The sequence below is a fragment of the Mustela nigripes genome, chromosome 13 (genome assembly GCF_022355385.1).
Source record: "Mustela nigripes isolate SB6536 chromosome 13, MUSNIG.SB6536, whole genome shotgun sequence".
Lineage (NCBI taxonomy): Eukaryota > Metazoa > Chordata > Mammalia > Carnivora > Mustelidae > Mustela > Mustela nigripes.
In genome coordinates, this window is record NC_081569.1 from 51,387,142 (window position 1) to 51,402,166 (window position 15,025).

General features: G+C 35.7%; 2 protein-coding genes across 2 annotated transcripts; both read left to right on the forward strand.

The window, feature by feature from the left end:
* Positions 1 to 954: 954 nt before the first annotated feature.
* On the forward strand, positions 955 to 1,881 carry LOC131998646 (olfactory receptor 4N5). Its single transcript, XM_059371135.1, has one exon. The coding sequence runs from the start codon at positions 955 to 957 to the stop codon at positions 1,879 to 1,881; it is 927 nt and encodes a 308-aa protein (XP_059227118.1).
* Positions 1,882 to 11,436: 9,555 nt separating this feature from the next.
* Positions 11,437 to 12,378, forward strand: LOC131999325 (olfactory receptor 4K13-like). The gene has a single exon (XM_059372101.1). The coding sequence runs from the start codon at positions 11,437 to 11,439 to the stop codon at positions 12,376 to 12,378; it is 942 nt and encodes a 313-aa protein (XP_059228084.1).
* The last annotated feature ends 2,647 nt before the right edge of the window (positions 12,379 to 15,025 follow it).

Below are 15,025 nucleotides of genomic sequence, written 5' to 3' on the forward strand. Positions count from 1 at the left end.
TAAAAATCCTAACTGTAATTGCTTTGTTTTTCTCTTCTACCCAAAGAGTATGTCATACTATATGTCCTATATGACCAATTCCAACTCTATCATGCTTTGATTATATCAGCTGAGATATATAAAATATTTTATATATTCCAATATGTTTTAGAAGGAAATATTTGTGGGCAGGATATCATTTGGCTATCATTCTGAGATCTGAGGGAAAAATAGGTTATAGGCACATGGTGAGCAAATAAAACTAGATTAGTATTCATTAGGATTTAAAAGGTATGTAGCAGTTTCAGGATTGGGATCCAAACCAAGAATGTACCTAAGGGAATACCTCTATGTTAAGAGAATGTAGGATTTTTGCTTGAGACTCTAAACCAGTTTAGAACAAAGGTGCAAGAGGGCACCAAAGCAGAACAATGCAATAAGAGCGAGTGAAAGACACATTTAGAAAACAAAACATACAGATACCACCAAGAACTAAGAATTCTACAGGAGCTAAAGGAAAGAAGCACTTGCAAAAGCACTTTGCTCTGCAGGAATGAAGAGAAGAAACAAAACCCCAGCAACAAATCTAAACATTAGAGACAGTGCACCACAGCTAACTGAGAAAACAACACACCTAACAAATTAATAATGATTAATTAAGTTCTGTTTTCATCAGGAAATTTCCACTATTCTTTAAGCAAAGTAGCCCAGAGTCCTAGAGGAACACAATTATATAGAAGCACATGGTTAAATGAGAGTGAGTGTGTGGTTATGAAAAAAAACACATTAGGGATGGATCAAGAAATGGAGGGTAGTAGGGTCAACTCAAGACACAAGACACTTATGGGACATGCATTTTTTTCAGCTACACAAGTGTTGAATGTGGTAAATGTATTTACCTGGAGAAGAGTTATGGAAAAGATGAAAAGGTGGTTATAACAGATAATACTTTGTTATTCTGCAGACAGAGGAGAGATGGAGAGGGAGAATAGCACACTGGTGACAGAATTCATCCTCCTAGGTCTGACCCAGTCTCAACAGGCTCAACTCCTAGTTTTCGTGTTAGTCTTAGTTTTCTACCTCATCATCCTCCCCGGAAATTTCCTCATCATCCTCACCATCAGATCAGACCCTGGCCTCACAGCCCCACTCTACTTCTTTCTGGGCAATTTGGCTTTCCTTGATGCATCCTATTCCTTCATTGTGGCTCCGAGGATGCTAGTGGACTTCCTCTCTGAGAAGAAAATAATCTCCTACAGAGGCTGCATCACTCAGCTCTTTTTCTTGCACTTTCTGGGGGCGGGGGAGATGTTCCTTCTTGTTGTGATGGCCTTTGACCGCTACATCGCCATCTGTCATCCTTTGCACTATTCCACGGTCATGAACCCTAGAGTCTGCTATGCCTTGCTGTTGGCTCTGTGGCTTGGAGGCTTCACTCATTCCATTGTACAAGTAGCCCTTATTCTCCACTTGCCCTTCTGTGGTCCAAACAAGCTGGATAACTTCTTCTGTGATGTGCCACAGGTCATCAAGCTGGCCTGCACAGACACTTTTGTGGTGGAGCTCCTGATGGTGTCCAACAGTGGCCTGCTTACCCTGCTGTGCTTCCTGGGACTTCTGACCTCCTATGCAGTCATCCTCTGCCGTGTGCAGGGACATTCCTCTGAGGGGAAGAATAAGGCTCTTTCCACATGTACCACACACATTATCATTGTGTTTCTGATGTTTGGACCTGCCATCTTCATCTATACTCGCCCATTCAGAGCCTTCCCAGCTGACAAAGTGGTTTCTCTCTTTCACACGGTCATCTTTCCTTTGATGAACCCTGTGATTTATACCCTTCGCAACCAGGAAGTGAAAGCTTCCATGAAGAAGTTACTGAATCGTCACATGGCTTACTGAATGAAATAGAAGAATTAGACAAGCAACAATGGAGAAAATTTAGTTGGAACTGATTAAAACACTTATTCATGCACTGACTCATTCAGTCATTTTAGCAAATACTACATTTATTAAGTACTTGGCAATTTTCAGGCACTGTTCTAGCTATGTGAATAAGGCAGGTGAGATTTCAGGTCTCTTGGGGATATAGTCAGGTAGATAAACACAATTTAAACTATTAAACTGAAAACAACCCATAATATCCAAAAGTGATAGTGCTCTAAAGCAAATAAAAAATAGTGTTATGATAGAGTTTGACTGGGATATGCTAGTTTATTTGCTTTTGGTGGTTAAGCAAGGTCTTTTAGAGCAGTGGTTAGCTGATATCCAGGCAACTTGAAAGATACACCCATGGAATTGCATGGGGACAGAAAATTCTAGTGAGGAGGATGACCAATACAAGGGTATTCAAAGATTCAAAGATCTTATGAATTAGTATGTTTTAAGACCACAAAAAGGAATATGTTGATATATGTAAATAAGCATCTACTAAATATTGACTGTACAAAAAAGAGTATGATATCTTGTTGGGTTTGTGTGTGTATGTATGTATGTGTGTGTATGTATGTAAGTGTGTGTGTGTGTGTGTGTATGTAAATGCATGACAAGTCCCATAAAATAAATGACATATAATAGGATTATTATAGGATTATTATTATAGGATTGGATTAAAATTTCCTTTCTTGTCAGATGTTTTATATTTATATTTTTTCACATTTTCTGCTTCATTTGGTTTAATTGGAAAAGACAAGGAAACAGATTCTTTCATTGAGTCTCCAGAAAGGAATACAATTCTGCCAACTAAGTGTAGCCCAGTGAGACCTGGATCAGATTTCTGACTTAAAGAATTGTAGCATAATAAATTTTTATTATTTTAGGTCACTAAGGTTGTGGTAATTTGTTACAATAAAAGAGTAAATTGATACAACACAGTCTGGTTAACAGGAAGGTATCAAAGTAGTTTTTCTTACACTATCCTTTCACTTCTCATCTGTATAGGTCTTTATTATTAGTGGTGGTTTCTTGTATGCAACATACATCTATCCAATACAATAATCTCTGCTTTCAAATAGGTTATTAGTTCATTTATACATATCATAATAGACATGTTTCAGTTAAAATTGACAATGTTTTTATTTTATATTTGTTTCATTTTTTATCAGTTTTCTTTTTTATGTATTTTCTTGGATATTTGAGTATTATTTATATTTTTTTCTACTTATTATTTAGTTAAATTTTTTTGTATGACTAATCTTGACCTCTTAGCTATCTTTTTCTTGAGGTTTTTAGTGTTTATTTTAGGGTTACAAATACATACTGAACATTTTACTGTATCACAGTCTAATATCAATATATATCTTTCTGGGTATCATAAGAAAGTTACAACAGTATATTTCCATTCACCTTCTCTTGGCCCTGGTATTTGTTCTGTTTTATATTACTGTCTACTGTTAATCTATTGAGATAATATATTCAACAATATACTGTTATTACCTTTGCTGTGTATGGTCATTTACCTATTTTTAAAATTTATTTATTTAACAGACAGATATCACAAGTAGGCAGAGAGGCAGGCAGAGAGTGAGGGGGAAGCAGACTCCCTGCTGAGCAGAGAGCCCGATTCGGGGCTCGATCCCAGGACCCTGGGATCATGACCTGAGCCGAAGGCAGAGGCTTCAGCCTCTGAGCCACCCAGGCGCCCTGGTCATTTACCTTTTAAAGAGATGTATATAATAAAAATTATTTTTATTGTGGACATTGCTGCTATAAACATTCGGGTGCATGTGCCCCTTTGGATCACTATGTTCATATCTTTAGGGTAAATACCCAGTAGTGCAATTACTGGGTCATAGGGCAGTTCTATTTTCAACATTTTGAGGAACCTCCATGCTGTTTTCCAGAGTGGTTGCACCAGCTTGCATTCCCACCAACAGTGTAGGAGGGTTCCCCTTTCTCCACATCCTTGCCAGCATCTGTCATTTCCTGACTTGTTTATTTTAGCCATTCTGACTGGTGTGAGGTAATATCTCATTGTGGTGTCCATAATAGCCAAACTAGGGAAAGAACCTAGATGTCCATCAACAGATAAATGGATAAAGAAGATATGGTATATATACACAATGGAATACTATGCAGCCATCAAAAGAAATGAAATCTTGGCATTTGCGAAAACATGGATGGAACTAGAGCATATCATGCTTAGTGAAATAAGTCAAGCGGAGAAAGACAACTATCATATGATCTCCCTGATATGAGGAAGTGGAGATGCAACATGGGGGCTTAAGTGGGTAGGAGAAGAAGAAATGAAACAAGATGGGATTGGGAGGGAGACAAACCATAAGTGACTCTTAATCTCACAAAACAAACTGAGGGTTGCTGGGGGGAAGGGGGTTGGGAGAAGGGGGGTGGGGATATGGACATTGGGGAGGGTATGTGCTTTGGTTAGTGCTGTGAAGTGTGTAAACCTGGCGATTCACAGACCTGTACCCCTGGGGATAAAAATATATGTGTATAAAAAATAAAAAATTAAAAAAATATATTAGAAAAAAATTATTTTTATTCTTCTTGTGTTTTACTTTGTATAGTGCTATTGCTATGTTTTGATGTTCACTAATCTTTTCTTTTTCAATGTCATCTCTGTAAGTATACCATCCAATACATTTTTTCACCTCAGAAATAGGATAGTATTTCAATTTGGATAAAAATTTTTTTTTTCCATGATCCTACTTATCTTTGTAGTAGCAGTGCTACCTCTTTGGGTGGTCAAAGTAAATTACCTTTTACAGGATGGTAACACCTTTCCTTGCCTTTACATCTCTGGGAAAGAAAACTGAAAAGTGACTGAGCTTGAGGTTAATAGAAATCTTACTGCATCACTGGTGGAAACATATCCCAGAATTTCTGGAACTAGAGAACCTGAAGCTGTGAAAAAAGAAGGCATATATTATACACATGTATTACAGGGAATGAAGAATGGGGAATATCCTATAAAATCCTGAAGATTCTTCTTATTGGGAACAAATTGTATATAATGTGATTTATATAATAAGAGTGTACACTACATCCTAGAGGATGCCACCCAAAGATAGCAGGGTACAATTTTAAAATTGTGATGCTCTTTAGTACATCTTAATATAAAAGAACACAAATATGAAAAATAGCTCCATCTCGATAGTCAGTAGAAGTTCTATGCTACCATGGTCCATTTCTATGTGGGCATAGCAGAATGACAGGAGCTGATTTCCAACTCATGTACAGTTCTCTGCTACACATGGCATAGCCATGCTACATAATCTTAGGAAACTACACTGTGATTCTCCTATTAGGATATGGAAAACCTTATAAATGGTCTGTTTCCCAACATAGGTAATTTTAATACTGTAGAATTTGCCTGGACATACGGCCCCAGTAATAAGGCTACTTTCACTCTGTACTAAATCTGCTAAGTTGCTTTCCTGAATTAAGTTCATAAAAACTAGAACCCTCATGTCAATCAATCAATAAGTAATATACACATGTTGGAATGTACAGCTCCTAAAACTTGGAGCGAACTACCAGACATTATGCTTACTTCTTTGTGGTAGTGATTGAGGTACAAGATGCCATACTTTAACTTTTAAGCTGATGTCTCAGAATACTTGCCCTATATAAACTCCCCAAAACTTTACAAATGTGTCAGGACCCTTTCATTTCAAAGAATGAGGTTTTTGTGTTCATTTTGTCTCATTGTTGATCTGCTAGTAATCAACCATGATTATAGTGTTATGGTTAGTGTAAAACAAATCATAATATCTTAGTACAGTGTTGGTATAGTAGTACCACAGTATCACCAGAGACTCCAAAACCTCCTGTGTGTATGCTCTTTTTTTAAATAATTTGTCACAAAGGGGTGCCTGGGTGGCTCAGTGGGTTAAGCCACTGCCTCCAGCTCAGGTTATGATCTCAGGGTCCAGGGATTGAGCCCCACATCGGGCTTTCTGCTCAGCAGGGAGCCTGGTTTCCTCTCTCTCTCTCTCTGCCTGCCTCTCTGACTACTTGTGATCTCCCTTTGTCAAATAAATAAGTAAAATCTTTAAAAAATAATTTGTCACAAAATGTCTGTAGAAATTCCACACATCACACTTGTATTCCAGAAAGACTGAATAATAAAAGGATGTGTGCCATCGCATGTCCATTTTCCTTTCAATCCATTCTTTCCATTTCTACAAATTTGCTCTGTATCATTGGCTACCCTAATCCATGAAGACTGCATTTCCAGGACCCTGAGTCACTTGACCTCCAGATGCTTACAAATGAGTATCACTGTTAGATTAACATGAGGTAGGAGGAAGGAATGACAAAGAATATACACACACATACACATATTCACACTATCTTAGCCCAGATATCTGCAGTACTTCTGTGGCTCACTCTGAAACTCAGCCACACTTCCATGGCTCTAGTTCTCTTAGGGAAATGGGCCACAACACTTCAGACTTTTGCACAGTAGTTGTTATAACCAGAATAATGATCTCCCAAAGAAGTCAACACCCTTATCAGGAAACTTGTGAATATGCACATGCAAAAAGACCTTTGCAGATATGAGATAATAAATTTGGTTGGATGAGGCCTCTATGTTCATGGAAGTTTCTCAAGGGAGAAGAAGAAAACAAAAACATGATCACACCCTTGGGCGATGGCATAACTGCATCTTCTTTTGCCCCTCCAGCTTAGATTTGGTGGTAGCTTCCAGCTGATGCTTATCTTTGGTTTCCCTGAACATTTTCTGTTAGCAACTCAGATATTTTGTCACTTGAGTAATTACTTAACATCCTTCTGTTTGTACAATATTTAACTGATAGCATTAAGCTATAAGCATTTATAGTACTTAACATTAGTATAAAAACTCAAAATTTTCCAAATAGACTTGAGAAAAAATGGAGTTAGGGAGAGGAAAAGTGTAAAACTCTCCTAGGAGTCAGCACCTACAAAGAATTTTCACCAAGTAGCTTCCTAATAACACTGTTTACTTTCATGATATTGGCGACTTTTTCTTGCAGGGAAGGGTACATAATGTTATTTAATGAATTCAGGTGTCTGATACTAATGAAGAATGGGAGAAGGCTACTCGGCCAAATTTATTATCTCATATATGTGTAGGTCCAAAATCCAACATTGGTCTCACCACGATACAATCATGTGTTTGGCAGGAAAATATTCCTTACTGGAAATGTTCTGGACTCATTGCTAAACTGGTGAGGAAAATGAAAATGAAAATGAAAAACTGTGACTGGCTCAGGGAGGGAGATCAACTTTGTGTGTGGGTTGGAGACTCCACGGAAGTGCACTGACAGCTGATCCCAAGAAAATAAGCTTTCTTTTTAAGAAATAAGGAAGGGTCATGGTTGGGAAACTAACAAGTTCTGCCATAGTTATTATCACTGTTATTCTGCATTGTTCTAAAATTCTAGTTAATACAATAACACACAAGAAATGTATTATAAAAAATATGTTATTAATATTTATAGGTTATTTTACAAGTAACCTAAAACAAAGAAGACAATGAACTGAAAAAAATTGCAAATGAAATTTCCACAATGATACCATTTACCACTTAAATATGTAAAAAATGAAAACAAACAATAAAATCAATTATGATAAATAAAAAGATCATATTAAGTAAAGCATCAAAGTAGGAAATAGGCAAAGTTAATTATAATAAAAAATGAGTTGCAAAAAATGTGTTGATAATGAAGATGAGAAAATTTTATTGTATCATAAGTAGGCAGACATTTAGAGGAAATAAAATCCTTTTGGATGAAAGACTCAATGTTGTAATTCTGTTCATTTTTTTTACATTTCTTATAAAGTTTAATACTGTAATATCAAAATATCGGTGGAATTTTATAACTTTAGAAAATAAATCTAATTTAGAATAAAACCGTATGAAGCTCACCAAGAAAACTGTGAATGAATAAAGCATTGAGTGAATGCAGACTTACCCTTCCATACATTAAATATATTGTAAACATAATGAGTAGTAAAATTTGTAGTACCTCCTCGAAAATTGTGAGGGAGAAAAAAACAGAAAATGAGTACACCAGGAGAAGAACCTGATCTATCAACAAATTCAAAAGGTTATAAAGAAAGCCTAACAAATTCTTACTGGAATGAATTATTATTTAATTGCAAAGATAAAAAAATTACCTCACAGTATTTACCAATAAATTCTAGACAGATTAGAGTTTAAATGTGAAAATTTCAGCCTTAATGCAATTTAGAATTAAAATAATCTAGAATATTTAAATTTTCCTAAATACATTTTCAGTGATTACTGTAGAAAACAAATTCCAACAAAAGAATGAACATAATATAAAATTTTCATAATTCAACTCTAGTCATACCTTTCCACTGCCCACCTGAATACTGAATATTGTCTTTAAAGTATTATCAATTTTATGGATGAAAAATGATGTCTCATTCATGTAGTGTCACAAATTTATTTTAACATCCCAATTGCTTTTTTACTACTAGTCTCTGGGGAATCTAAAAACAATCAAATGAGTGTTCTCCTTTGTGCTTCTACTAGCGATACACTGATATATAGCTGTCTTTTGAAGTTCAGAGCAGAAAATAAAATCACTGAATGATGAAGATTAAGCATCCACTTCATATCAATGTTACTTCTGAAGTCCAAGTGCAAACAGGTAGGTTACATAATCCTGAGCCATTACTCTACCTTACATACCATCTCTCTCATTATTTTCATCTATCTCATTATTTTCATTAATAACCTTAAATGTATCCATAAGTGATATGTTCACATACCAAAAAGATAATTGAAAAGAAGGCTGGAAGGGTAAAATTAAACTGTAATATACCTGATTTTGTCACAACTGAAAAAAAAATACAAAAATCAGAAAGACTATATAAATGGCTACCAAGAATTAAGATAACAGTCCAGCAAAGTAAGTTATTCTTAGGGAAAAGAAATCTAGGTATGCTCAAATTGTTTGGTTATCTTTATCAGGCTGAAAGATTTTATTCTTTGACTTATATATAGCAAAAAGAGAAAGTTCCTTCATTGTTTTTAGAAACGCAATTATTTTAAAGGAGAGATAAATGATAGAAATGCAAGGGTAAAATACATGGTTCATGACTTTGAAAATCATAGAATATCACCACTTATAAAACATTGATGGTTTCATTAACTTCTTAGGAATTATTAGAAAATGTATGAGAAAATTCAACTTTCCTATGGCAACATTCTGAAAATGGCCAAGTAGTTAAACACTTTAATGTGAAAAAAATTTAGAGACAGCATCTTGTCTAGGACTCTATCTCTGCCAGACCCATGTGCACCTGCAAATGTACTTATTGCATACTGCAGACAAATACAGAACATCCAGAAACTGTAGCTTAGGTAAGATCATTGTCTTACAGCAGGGGTGTGAAGCACAAAGAACAAATACACATTCACATCTGTGAATGAGAACTAACAGAGATTTCCATTTTCAGTTCTATTGCCTTGTGAAATAAGGAACGTTTTTGTTTTTTTAAAGATTTTATGTATTTATTTGACAGAGAGAGACACAGAAAGAAAGGGAACACAAGCAGGGGGAGTGGGAGAGGGAGAAGCACGCTTCCTGCTGATCAGGGAGCCCGACATGGGGCTCGATCCCAGGTCCCTGGGATCATGACCTGTGCCGAAGGCAGACACTTACTGACTAAACAACCCAGCCACCCCTGAAAGAAGCAAGTTTTTATGCTACTCTGAAAGATGGTGTCAAACATAATGGGAGATTATAAGCCACTTACAATAACTGTGTGTATTAGTGATAGTAACCATATATAGAAAAGAGAATATGAGTAAATGCTTATTATGTTATCTAAATATACTGTATTTTAAAAATTTGAACTATGTACCCAAAAGTTTAATAGGTACCCTGAAGCCATGTATTCTATTTTCTTTTCTGGTGATCTGCATTAGGCCTGGGTCTAGGCTTTCATAAAACCAAGGAAAGGACTGGAGAGGAACTACAAGCCTGGAATAAGACTTGAAAAACAGAGCTACAATCAGGCAAACAGGAAGGTCTCGAAAAAGTGAATTTATATACATTGAGCGCTGACCTATTCCCCTGATATGTGTGTATTTTTTAAAAGTTCACTTAGCTTAGCTGAATCCATCTCAGTCAGTAACATAATATATGACTTTTTCCATCTTGATAAAGTTAAAGGCTAAAAGAACTTTAAGGAAGTAATTGTGAGAAAGGACAGGTCCAAGAAAGCTAAATAATCCAAAATGGCACTCTTTTCAAACAATCCAACATATTTGAAATTTTATAAAATCATGTTTTTACAAAGGTCAATGATTCACCTTACTCTTTACCCCTCAGTAATGGGAGTTAAGTGGAACAAGACTATAATAACAAGACTATAATGGTAAACTTCACTAGTATTAATGATAGTGATTTAGATGTTTCTATTACATATGTAATAGAATGTTTCACTTGTATGTAAGTGAAACATAATGAAACATAATGTATTATGTTTCACTTACATATGTGAAAACATATGACTTAAAAAAAGATACCAGATAAAAATGGATATTTAATTCAATTTTGCAACAACTGGATACGCATGCACAGATAGGATATACTTCATGTCTAATCACATGAAGAGTTAGGCAATATGTAAGTGAGCATCTGTAGTTTTGAGAGTCAATCTGTTCATTCAATTCTAACAACCTTACTCTACCCTTAGTAATGGGCTTTAATCTCAGTTAATAATATAACTGTACCAATATTCAACCTTCTAACAACCATATGCTCATGATTTGTAATCAGTTCTATTTAAGAAGCATAATGCAGATTATGTGACTTCAGCAATATTTAATATGGCAAACCTTTTTTTAAGATTTTATTTATTTGAGAGAGGATGAGCAGAGGGAGAGGGAGAAAGAATCTGAAGATGTCTGCATGGGTTCAGTGCAAGCCTCCAGGGGGCTCAATCCCACCATTCATGATTATCATGACCTGAGCTAAAACCAAGAGCTGGATACTTAACTAATTGAGCCACCCAGGTGCCTATAATATGGCAAACTTTTTGCTGCATACTGAGACTGTCACAAAAATGTGTCAGTAAATGCACTTTCTGAAAAATATAAAAATCTGTTTTGCTGATGCCTTCCAAAACTCTTTTCTATCTTTCTAATAAGTTAAGTGTTTCCCACAGTCTGATCTGCAGCTGAACAAGAAGGGAAAGGTTTTCTCAAATGTCCAAGCAACCTTGCTCCTGATAACCAACACACACATTGCATTTAGTTGGCTCCATGCCCTCCGCACTTTGTACTGTCATGCGGTCCTATGAAATATCTCCTGCAAAATACCTGCGAAGCAGTCATATTACCAAAATGGTTGTTTGCCTACATATGAGACAGCATGTAAGTAAAGATCAGGTTTACTGACTTCTGAGTCCCTGTGACACCCTGTTTTTTTCTTCTTCTAGGCAACCTCTGACAAACATGCAAAAGGATAAATGGATCTCCCGAACAACAGATCAAGTGTTTCTGAGTTCATCTTGCTGGGACTTTCCAATTCTCAAGAAATTCAAATACTCTTTTTTGCGATCTTCTTTCTTGTCTATGTAGCCATCATAGTAGGAAACCTCCTCATTGTGATCTCTGTAATAGTTGACAACCATCTTCATTCCCCCATGTATTTCTTTCTGGCAAATTTATCATTTTTTGACTTGTGTCTTTCTTCTGCTGCAACTCCCAAAGTAATTGCGGACTTCCTTAGAAAACGCAAGACCATCTCCTTGTGGGGCTGCATGGCCCAGATGTTTTTTATGCACTTCTTTGGGGGTGGAGAGATGTCTCTTCTGATAGCTATGGCCATGGATAGGTATGTTGCCATATGTAAACCCTTGCACTATAAGACCATCATGAATCACAGGGCTCTCATTGTACTTCTACTGCTCTCGTGGGCAATTGGGTTCATACATACCACAAGCCAGATGGTTTTCACTGCAGGTTTACCTTTCTGTGGTCCCAATGTTGTGGACAGCATTTTCTGTGACCTTCCCCTGGTCATCAAGCTTGCCTGCACTGATACCTATATCCTAGAGCTCTTGGTGATTGCAAACAGTGGACTCCTCTCCCTGGTCTGCTTCATTTTCTTGCTCATATCCTATATTGTCATGCTGGTTACCATCTGGCAGCACTCCTCTAGGGCATCCTCCAAGGCAGTGTCCACACTATCTGCTCATATCACTGTGGTCACACTCTTCTTTGGTCCCACTATCTTCATCTATGCTTTCCCATTCAGTAGTTACTCTGTAGATAAGTTTCTTTCTGTGTTTTACTCTATAATCACTCCCCTCCTTAATCCAATTATTTATACTCTGAGGAATCAGGAAATGAAAGCAGCCATTAAGAGACTCAGCAGCCAGCATCTTGGTTCCTGGCTCACTTCCTAAGTGAAGTCTGATTCTTTTTTGTGTCCTCTGCTATTTGGGGCTTTTGAGTCTTAAATATATTTATTGGAATAATTAAAATAAAAATATAATACCATCTATTTTATTCCCTTAAAATTCACACAATTATTAAGTTCACTTTTATTAAAAATCTAGTGGAAAATTTCATAGCACAGATTTAATATAAAATAAGTGTGCATTCATTGCTTCCTTGCCTTAGAATTCAGAGAAACATGGGTGCCTGGGTGGCTCAGATGTATGGGCATCTACCTTTGGCTCACGTCATAATCCTAGGGTCCTGGGATTGAGCCTCACAATCGCTCCCTGCTTAGTGGGGAGTCTGCTTCTCCCTCTCCTGCTGCTGCTCTCGTACATCTCTCCACCACTTGTGTTCTCTCTCTCAAATGAATAAATAAAATCTTAAGAAAAGAAGAATTCAGAGAAACAACCCTGATGAATGTTTAAAATACATAAGCATATGTCTTTTTAAAAAATTTTTTTAAAAGTTTTAATGTCCGTATGTAAAAATACATAACTTTAGTAAGACAACATACTATATGGTGTTTAGTATCATTTTTTTTCCTGAAGTTATATTAAGTAACATAATAGGTGTTCAAATATCTGTCAATATTTGTCAACCATATTGGCCTTCACAGAGGGGTTGTGATTTGATTGAGGATAAGAATACTTTTTCACTATATAGCCTCGATATACTAATTATCTTTTAAAAAATATAAAAAACATGCCTAAAAACAATTATTTCCTACATATCTTTGAGTACTCAGCTAGTTTTCTAAGAATTAATATCAACTGAAATATTTAAGATTAAAACCATGAACTTCGTAGAGCTTGCTCTACCAGATCACATGAACACTCAATGCTTTTTCAGCTGAATTTCATCATTCATGAAACATTAAAAAAATATTTACTAGGTAACAATCGCTGCCCAAAGAAACACAGGTACATGGTTATAGATACAGACCTGATCCCTGTTCCAGAGACAGTAACCAAGGGGAGACATCTATGTTAGGTGTGGTGGTCTCAGAAGACCATTTTAAGGGGAGACATTTATACGAACACATTAAGAAAGCTCTAGAATTAGACATTTAAACAGGGGAAAGAGCATTCCAGGCAAATGGCCAGTGTACCTAGACAGAGTTAAGTGAGAACGATTTTGTGTAAATATTAAAGAGAGACCTTGATGAAGGAGATTGATGAATAAAAGAGAGAAGATCTATGCTGAGATTTTATAGAAAGGAAAAGGCCAGGGTTTTCAGACTGGTGGATTCATTTTTATTATCAATATAAACCTATTAATGTGTTTTGATAAAGGGAAAGATGGGATCCCATATATATTACAGTTTGGTATATCTCTGTCCTCTTAAGTAGAGAATATAATACAGCAAAAGTAAAAGCAGAGGGAATTGTTAATGGACTATTTCAGATAGCAAGCCTGAATTTATTTAATAATATAATAATATTTAATGAAAAACTATTTAAATAATAATGATACATGAATTTATGAAAACTGTAAAGATTTCCAAAGGCAAATAGAAAACCTTAAATTATTTGAACATCTTGGGAACCATCTCTTTTTATGTTTTTAAAAAATTTTTTAAATGTCTCACTTTTTAAAAATATTTTAATATTTTTTGTTTTTTGATTATGAACTTTTTAATTTGAGTATAGTTTAGATACATATTACATTAGTTTCAGGTGTACAACATTGTGATTTGACAAATTTATACATTATACTCAGCTCACCAGAAGTGTAGCTCCATCTGTCACCATATATTATTATAATTTTACTGATTATATTCTTTATGCTGTGGGTCTTATTCCCATGACTTATTCTTTCCCTCACTATAAGCCTGTATCTCCCACTTATCTTCACCTATTTTGCCCATTGGCAACCATTAGTTCTCTTTATTTATTTTGCTTTTTGTTTATTTTTAAAATTCATTTGTTTTGTTTTTGGATGTCACATATGAGTGAAATTTTATGTTATTTGTCTCTCTCTGACTCATTTCACTTAACACCCTCAAAGTCCATCCATTCTGCTGCAAATGGCAAGACTTCATTCTCTTTTATGGCTGAGTAATATACCATTCTGTATACGTACCATATCTTCCTTATCCATTCATCTAGTTATGAACACTTTGGTTGCTTCCATATCTTGGTTTGGGTAATTGAGTCAGAACACCAATATTGTTTAATATTATCTTTCTGATTTCTATATTAAAGAATCTTCTTCTTGCAAACATCTCCTCAAATGCCACACTAAACCATGGCACATATTTCCTCACCATAAATACTTTTTTTAAGATTTTTTTTTTTTTAACAGAGAGAGAGCAGGATTGAGGGGGATGGGTAGTGGGAGAGGGAAAAGCAGACTCCCTGATGAGTGGGGAGCCCAGTGTGGGGCTTGATCCTAGGACCCTGGGATCATGACCTGAGTTGAAGACAGATGGTTCCCCCCACTTCTATCTTGTGTTTAGTGGTAAGCCCTATCTGGGGCTTACACAGTCTTGATTTGCTAGGAAAACAAAACAAAACAAAACAAAACCTTTTTTTAAACTTTTCTCTTTCTTTCTATCTTTCTTTCTTTCTTTTTCTTTCTTTCTTTTAGTGTTCCAAGATTCACTGTTAA